This window comes from Vicia villosa, linkage group LG6, assembly GCF_029867415.1.
Source record: "Vicia villosa cultivar HV-30 ecotype Madison, WI linkage group LG6, Vvil1.0, whole genome shotgun sequence".
NCBI classification, from domain to species: Eukaryota; Viridiplantae; Streptophyta; class Magnoliopsida; order Fabales; family Fabaceae; genus Vicia; species Vicia villosa.
Genome location: NC_081185.1, coordinates 99,667,849 through 99,677,322, shown reverse-complemented (window position 1 = coordinate 99,677,322; position 9,474 = coordinate 99,667,849). Strand labels below are relative to the sequence as shown.

General features: G+C 29.6%; 1 protein-coding gene across 1 annotated transcript; it reads right to left on the bottom strand.

The window, feature by feature from the left end:
* Positions 1-7,923: 7,923 nt before the first annotated feature.
* Positions 7,924-8,790, bottom strand: LOC131614219 (adenylate isopentenyltransferase 5, chloroplastic-like). The gene has a single exon (XM_058885839.1). The coding sequence runs from the start codon at positions 8,788-8,790 to the stop codon at positions 7,924-7,926; it is 867 nt and encodes a 288-aa protein (XP_058741822.1).
* Between the last annotated feature and the right edge of the window lie 684 nt (positions 8,791-9,474).

Below are 9,474 nucleotides of genomic sequence, written 5' to 3'. Positions count from 1 at the left end.
TACAAGAACGCCTTCATAAAATACAAGAACGCCTTCATAGAATCAAAATTGAGATTTCCAAAAAATACAAGAACGCCTTCATAGAATCAAAATTGAGGGAGATATGCCTTGATGAAGGTGACCCTTTTTTGGAAAAATGCATGAAACAAGTAATGACCAAAACTTGATTCTTTTTAAAAAAGGCCAATTCTTTTGTGATTCAATCTTGATTCTCATATGGCTAAGGGCATCCAAGACATGTCCATGGTTCATGACATTTTATTTCATTTTTATTAAATTTTATTCATTTAAAATTTAATTAAAGTGAGATAATTCAAAGATATTATCCAAGATGCTCATGTGATGCAAGCAATGAGCAATTCAAAGATGCTTAAAGATCAGATTTGCAAAGGGGGGTGGATGTACTTGAGTGTTTTAACCATGGTTAAGCTTTGCACTTATTGAAAAAATATTCCATTTTATCTTCTTTTCCAAAATCACTCATGACAAACTCAACTTGAAAGGCTTCCATATCAAATCCTTTGCCTATAAATAGAGCTTCATTTTCTTCATTCAAGAGGGGAAAAAAAAGAAAAAAAAAGTCATAGCTTAAGTATATCCTCCATAGCCAAAAAAAATCAAGAAACTTGTAAAAATGAAGGCTCATCCAAATAGCCACTTTCCATCAAATCCAATCACTCTATTCCACTCTTGGGATATCATAGAGTAAGAATCATGTAGCTTGTAACATGTAGTAGTGTTTGGAGTTCATGAATTAAAAACTCCATATTTATGCATATTTTCAATTTCTCATATTTTTATTATGTTTATGTTTTAATGAAATCTATTGATGCTAACATGTTCTTAAAGTTATTTAAAAAAGGTTTGAACGTTAACATGAAGCTTTAATGTCCAGAACAAAGAACACCATGTTAGAACATAACCATGGCCAAACTTCAAATCCATAGCTACGTTGCTCTAATGACAAAACTAACGCCACCATTGAACTCAGAGCGCGATTTTATGTATATCTGGGTGGTCCCCCTTTTTTGCTCCTTTCATTTTTGTAGGTTTTTGAAGGATCCAGAAATCCGAAGTAAAATCTGCAGCACAATCTGCAGGAAAAAGGTTGAAGTTGATGAATAGTAGCGGTCCCCACGCTGACTGGGACAAAGACCTTGAATCCAGTGCATTATGGCCCACGCTCATGCCATGTGTTGGCTCTTCTCAGCCCTCATATCTCATTAATTGTTGATCCCACGCTCCTTGCCTTGCTGGTCCACCATACACCTCACAAATTAACCACACATGATCATTGTTTTTAATATTTTTAATTTCTTTTTATTTTCTTTGCAAAATTAATTAAAAATACTTAAAAAATCCAAAAAAATATTTTAATTTCAGTTTTAAGTTGATAAAATATTATTTTAATTTTTGACATAAAAATATTTTATTTTTCTTCATAATTAATTTATTTTGCTTAATTAATTAGTTATTATGTAAATATTACTTTTTAATTATTTTCAACCAATAAAAAAACTCCAAAAAGTTATTTTCCTTTTAGATTTAGGTTTATATTTTTATAATTTAATTTTTTACATAAAAAAAAAGAATATTTTTCTTGTTACGTTTAATTATTTGTTTAATTAACTTTTAATTAATTTAAAATCAATTCCAAAAATCACAAAAAATATATATTAGTTTATTAGGTTTAATGGACTAATCATTTTAGACTTATTATCATGACTTATTAATTAGGCTTGATTTTATTTCTATCATTTGGACTTTTAATTAGATTAATTAGACTTTTAATTTAATTAAAAACATACAAAAAACAAAACTAGGTTTAATTTGTTTTAGATTTAGGATTTTGTTATCTTACTTTCTCTTAATCTAATTATACCTTCAAAAAACATGTTTATTTACCTATTGCAATTTAAATTCTTAGATAAATGTATAGGTTGCAAATCAATGTAATAGCGTAGATTCAATTTTCTCGCATTTACTTTTCGCACCAATAATCATGTAAATCTCCCAAAGCAATGTAATAGCGTAGGATTTAATTTCTTGTACATATTTAATTGTTAGTAATTAGGTGATAAGATAATAATTGAATCTCTAGTTTACTAACTCAAGATATAAATATCTGAATAAAACACACTTCGCACACTTGCACCTATAGGGTTTCCCCTCTTGTTACTTTTATTAATCATATCATCATTTAAGAAAAGTATTAAACACATAGGAAAGATCTTATAAATTGAGAGTAGGTAACTCCTAATTGCTTGCTCAAACACCTTTCATTTTCAAACAACGTGTTTTCAAAACTCCTCATCTATTTTCAAAAACTTTCTTCTGGTATTTGTAGGACATTATTTCCGATGAAACTCTTCAGAGACTTATGTGACCTAGTGTCCATCTTCACTTCTTCTATTTTCAAATCAAATTTCAAAACTGTTTTCCATCAAACAATCATTTCAAGCATTCAAACAAAAGTGAGCTAAGCAATTAAGAGCCCATGGATAACCATGGATATAAAGGGTGCTTAAAACCTTCCCTTTGTATAACCAACCCCCCGAACCCAAAATCTATCAAAAGGTCTTTCTTGTTCTTTTATGCCTTACCTAATATAATTGGATAAAATAAAAGTCAGTGGCGAATCTTGCAAAATTAAAAAAAAATCCGCAACCTAACATTTTTGCTCTGCGAAAATAAAAAAAAATAAAAAGAGAAGGAGTCAGTTCGAAAAACCGAGTTACAGAACTGGCGACTCTGCTGCGGACTTGAAAACTCTTTTGTAAAAGAGGGGTTACCTTAGAGTTTTAGATCATTTTAATATTTGCTTATACTTGTTTATTTTGTTTTTTTTTGCTATTTTGGATATATGTGTGGTTCCGTCACTTGAGATGCATTATGGACAAATCCTAACCCGGATTAAGTACACATAAGAATTAGGTGTGGGTAAAGTCATGTATGGCATACAAGGAGTTCAGTCCTTAACAAGTTGTCATGAGAATCCTTCCTCTCAGTGGAGGTTCCTTGCTGGTAGTATATGTTTAGCAAGTTCAGTTGCGAAAACATTATTGCTTTCATTAAGCTGTAGAAGCTGAGTTGACCTTTGAACCCATTATCCCATCTTGGCCTTCTTAGGTTGTGATGCAGAAACTATTCGGGTGTAGACTTGGATTAGTTGTCATGCGGAGAATCACACGCAGACGAGTTTTACTTGAGAATATTGTTGGCTCACAAGTTCAGTTGTGCAAGCCGGTAATATCCGAAAGAAGAATGTGGACTCTGACGTATCAGTAGAACATGTCGTGCAGGTGATTAACCCCGAGTACTATCCCATGTTTGGTTCTTTGACCTCATGCTCGTGACGTTGAACTTTTGAACCTATCTTATGTGCACCATGTTTGTGTTACCATGTCTGTATATGTGACATTCATACATCCACACATACATACATTCATGCATTCATACATTCATGCATTTATACATTCATAAAAATATTTTCCTTTGATTTCCAATGAACTCAGAGGTCTTTTTTTGTAAACATCCTATGTTTCATCAAACTCAATGGATCTTGGGTGTTGATGGGGGTGAAAACTCTAATCCACCAAAATGGATGATTGATTTTGATGATAACTTGATCAATGCTTTAATTCAATGCTTGAATGTTTGCAAATTAATATCTTAAGTTCTTTGAAACTCAAAAAATATAAACAACAGCCCGGTGGGACCTCGCTGAGCGAGCCTTGTGTTGCAGAATTTTATTATTATATCCCTTGAGTGCAGAATTGTCCCATAATGGAAACCGAATGCCTCCTCGACTATTATGGCTTGCCTAAGCATAGTAGGAAGGTGTAATGCTAGGTGTGTATCATAAATTGTAACTACGTACCTATATGGACTTAATATGCATGTGCTATGTGAAGTGTTGTGTTGGAATATATATATATATATATATATATATATATATATATATATATATATATATATATATATATATATATATATATGTCTATCTTGAGTATGCCTTGCTAATGCACTTGTGAGATAGAATATGTATATGATATTGTGTATGCCTTGTACCGATGGAATGGTTATGTTATGATCAATGCATGATTTCCGTTGTTCCGGTTGAACATTCAGATGTGATTGTCTATGTGAAGGCTTGTACAATGTTGTGTGATCTCGGTAATGTATATATGCTTGAATTAGAGTAAGCCTGGCTAATAGATGGTAAATCACTTAAGACCATGACTAATATTATGTGATCTTTAGTGCATGCCATGTTGTGTGATCTTGAATACCTTATTGTGTGATCTAGGTATTGTCTTATGCACCTGGGCTACTAAAGGCGATGTGCAAGTGCGGGTCTATACGGTGTTTCCCACTTGGGTCTCATCGATATGCTTGGTATGGCGGAGGAGTAATGCCACATTGGCGATATTACTTCGGCTCACTCACCTCTAGCAATGTCATGTAGACATTACTAGGCTTTCGCCTAGTGGGCTCAGTTAGTCCTAATGGTTTCCTTGTACATTAAGGCGATCACATTGGCGTTTAGTGATTAACTGGGACGTGATGTCATGTAGGCAAGTCATCATTGTAACTCATCACAGATAAACCACGTAGAACTTACCTGGTTCACTAGCGATGTGCATGTACAAGTCTCTTTACAACTCTACATGGGAGTAACTCACCGAGAGTGTGGATGCGTAATCTATATAGGAGGCAAGTAAACTTACTCCTGAATTCCTCGTACATGGGTGCGGGTCTGCATATTATTTGTGCTTGGCTTGTGCTTGTTGTTATTATTTCCTCATTGAATAGTTATGGGACTTCCAATGGTGGTGTTACCTTGTTGTGTACTTGTATCTGACCGTGAGGTAAACTCGGATTCTTGGTGAATCTATTTGATTACATGTTCTATGTAGAACCGAGTGAGCCCGTAAGATAGGAGGACTCTCTAAGATTTAGTAATCTCATCCCAATCATGTTATCTTTTTCAGGTGCAGTTTAGTAGCTTTTGATTGGTAGCAGGTTTGGCTTGAAGACTTAGAAGTGGTGATGGCTCGAAGACCTCGTCGGATTTTATGTTCTGTTGTGCAGATCCTTTGGAGACACATGTTTATCGTTCTTAGTAGAATTTCATGTTGTATTTTCTTATGGATCTTATTGTATCTTTGACTTTTATATGTACTCAAATATCAATTTTAACGTTTCATGTATAATATACTAGTCACTTTTGTATGTACTCAAATATCAATTTTAACGTTTCATGCATAATATACTAGTCACTTTTGTATGGGGTGTTACATTGATGACATACTGGCGGATTACGAGAGTCATGTAGTACCAGATGAGTATCAGAGTATGTCAGCCACATGTCTGTGGCATTATGTTGACAATTACATGATGAATTACTCTTGAGGAGATCCTAGAAAATGAGTAGGTCAAAGATGACTATGTCATTGATGTGTTGTTGATCTGTCAGAATATCATGTGATTTATATATGAGGGCATAAAGTCTTGGATGTTTGAGAGAGGTGGAAATGATGTGGTTGCCCTAGCCTGTTCCATTCTTATTGAGACACAAAATGCCTTGGGTTGCTGGCGATAAAGGAGGAGCAAGGATGTTAGGATCAGGCATACATAAGGAGGAGCAAGGATGTTAGGATCAGGCATACGTAGTAGGTTGTTTTATTTTTCTTCGTATTTTCGGAAGTTTACTAATATTTTCTATATTTTGAAAACTATGTTTATAATATTTTGAGATGTTTTTAATTAATACATTAGCGTACTTGAGATGTTAATGTTTGAATCAAATTATGCATTATGACACTCTTAGTCAAATTAAAATGATTTTGGGGAACTTTTGGCAATGTTTCTTTTCACAATGCAGGCATGAATGTTTTTAGAGATCCATATCTGAAATAAGAAATTTCAAAGATGCATCTCCAAATTCACCTCAGAAATATTCGAAGATGTATCTTTGAATTGAATTTTTAAAAAAAAATGATTCATGATGTCTTCAGAGATACATCTCTGAATATTTTTTAAGGAAATTTTGAGTTTTCAGAGGTGTGACTCAAACCATAAAGATGAAAAAGTAAATTTCCTAATTTGATTTGATAAGAATGTATGATTTTTTGAAATTTTTTATGACTTAGTTTACATTGAATCATGGATCAGTGAGGCGGCCCATTAAATGCAATTTATTTTGACACCTCTAATTTTACTAATATAAATCCAGTTACTAGTTACATGTTTATATTTTAAATGAAGTGATTTTAATTTAATATTTAGAGTGAAGATCTATTTTGGTCCCTCACAAAAACCACACAACCCAAATTAGTCCCTCACAAAAAAAAGGACTCGATTTAATCCCTTACAAAATTTAACCGGACCATATTAGTCCTTATGTTAATATTTTTACCAAATCAGTTTTTTTATACTTTTAAACCGTGACTGGATTGTCACGTTGACTTTTATTTTTTATTTTTCATTTTTTAAAATACCAAATTAATTTTTAATTATAATTTCATTTTTAAACAACTCTGAATTAATAATATCAAAAAAGCCAAAAAAAAAAATTATATGGAATTGAACCTATGACCTTTAATCAATATCTTAAGTCCTTACCACTAGTCCAATGTATATTCATGACAAATCATTCTTATAATTTTTAGAAATATTAAATAAGGTAGAATTTAAAACAAAACAAAAAAGTTAAAATTTGTACCAACTGGGTCTCAAATTCAAATTCGTTGAAGTTAAATAATAGTCACTTTACAACTATACAAGTAAAGTTAAATAATAATTCAGAACAAATATTTACTTATTTCAAATAACAAAAAAATAAATATTCACTAATTTTAAATAATACAAAAATTTAAAAATAAATCTAATAAAATATAAATCTTAAATAAAATTAATCAAATAAAAATAAATAAATTAATATTTAATTTAATTACTATTAAATTAATTGATTACTATTTAGTTTGTATTAACTAATTAATTTTAAAAATTAATTGATTATTTAATTTAAATTTATTAAATATTTTAATAATTAGTTGAATTACTATTAAACTAATTAATTATTATTTAATTTGAATTAATTTGAAATAAATAACTATTTATTTGTGTGTTATTTAATTTCAATTGCATATAATTTAATTTATTTCTAATTGATTAAATATATTGAGGTTTTACATTTAATAAATTTTATTTTTAAATTGGTGTATTATTTGAAATTAGTAAATCAAAGAGGTTCAAAACCCCATTGATATAAATTTTATAATTTTTGTTTTAAATTCATAATTATTTAATATTATCAAAAATCTTGGAAATTATTTTTTATGAATGCATATTGGCCTAGTGGTAAAGACTTAAGATATTTTTTAATATTATTGAGTTCGATTCCTTATAAAAAAACAATTTGGTCTTTTTGATATTATTAAATCAAAATTGTTTAAAAATTAAATTATAATTAAAAATTAATTTAATATTTAAAAAATAAAAATAAAAAATAAAAGCCAACGTGGCAGTCCAGTCACGGTTTAAAAATATAAAAAAAAAAACTGATTTGATAAAAATATTAACAGAAGGACTAATATGATCCGGTTAAATTTTGTAAGGGATTAAATCGAGTCATTTTTTTTGTGAAGAACTAATTTGGGTTGTGTGATTTTTGTGAGGGAACAAAATGGGTCTTCACTCTAATATTTAACTTTGAATTATTAAGCTTTCTAGTCTCACTATTTGAGTTTATTCAAATTATAAGTTAAATTTTACTATTATTCATTAGCACATATTTACTGCAGGAGGAAGAATTTACAAGAATAGAATAAAATTATATAGTAATTTAATAGAATCTAAAAGAAACAAATATATAAATAAAATGGAAATTTTATTAATTATTAAAGGAAATACTAGTAGTCATATTGTGTTTGTCTGAGTTGTCTCCTCTAAAAACCTCTTAACTATCTCAAGGCTCGGCTTAACCACAATTTCTTGATACAAATGTTTATAGTCTTCTCTCTTTAAAATAGCTTCAAATACTTTTGTAGAATCAATTTTGTGCATGTTCCACCCAAGTTTATTAACCATCTTATCAAGCTTTAGGAGTTGATTTTTAACCAATTTGCATGTGTTTTCTTTAGTTTTTGCAATAGCTTCCATGAGTATCTTTTCTTTATGACCTTCATCAATATTTTCGTCATTTTCTATCTCAAAATAACTTTGAAGTTCAGGGACACCAATTGCTCTTCTAATTCCTCTTGTACAATTTTCTCCGGGTACAAAAAATTCTCGAATTTCATTAACAAGACCCGCCTCAACCATTTCATCAACTCTTTTATCTAAATAAGGAAACAAAATAGACAAATCCACATCCACCCAAATGAAACAACAATCATATTTTAAACGAAATGAATGAATTGGGTCATCGACTAATACTTGTATGTAAGAATTTGATCCACCTACAATAATTGGGAGATGCCCATTTTCTATAATGACATCTAAGGTTTCAAGCACTTGCTTGCAAAAATCATTCACAGTGAAATCATAATCAGGATTGTCGATGATACCTAACATATGGTGTGGAATCGAATATTTTTCAGATTCTGCTATCTTATTGGTTACAATGTCAAGACCCTTATAGACTTGAATTTTGTCTGAATTAATGATTTCAGAGAAGAATTGAAGACCTATGTTGATGGAAAGTTTAGTTTTTCCAGTCCCAGTTGCACCCATTATGAATAAAACCTTCTTCTTTTGTGTTAGTGTTGAGGAAGTGAACGCCATAATGGTGTTTCTGTAATAAAATTTAAAAAAAGAAAAATTAAGAATCCCAATATCAAAAATAATGTAAATTTGTAAAATAAAATTTTGAACTAGAATGGAGTATTAATATATAAAAAAAACTAGAATTAAAATTTATTATTCATAAATATCTTCATAGTAAGGATGTGTGTTATTATACCAAGAAGAGAATTGATAGAAACTAAACAGATAGAATGAAAACTCCTATATAGATAAAATTGTTGTTATGTTGTGTGATGGATGAAATGCAAAACCATGCTATATATAATACCCTCGATGAAACTAAGCAATATAGTATAACATAAAAATAAATAAAATAAATTATTATTAAAATAAATAATTTAGTTTTTTTTAATAAAGTGAATAATAAAATATAATGAATAATTTAAATTTGATATAAAAGTAAATATGATAGGATAAATAATAAAATTAGAATAATTAAATTAACATATATAAACATAGAAAAATTATAAAAAGTGCAATGATTACGATTTATATAGTACAAGAATTAGAAAATAATTTGAAAGTAGAGAATATTATAATAAGTTGATAGAAGCAATTGAGAAAAATTACATTGAAACGAAAGAAAATAAATAACTTTAAAATACCAAAATTAAACTGAAGATATTTTAATAAATATAATAAATTTTTGAATATCAAAACTTA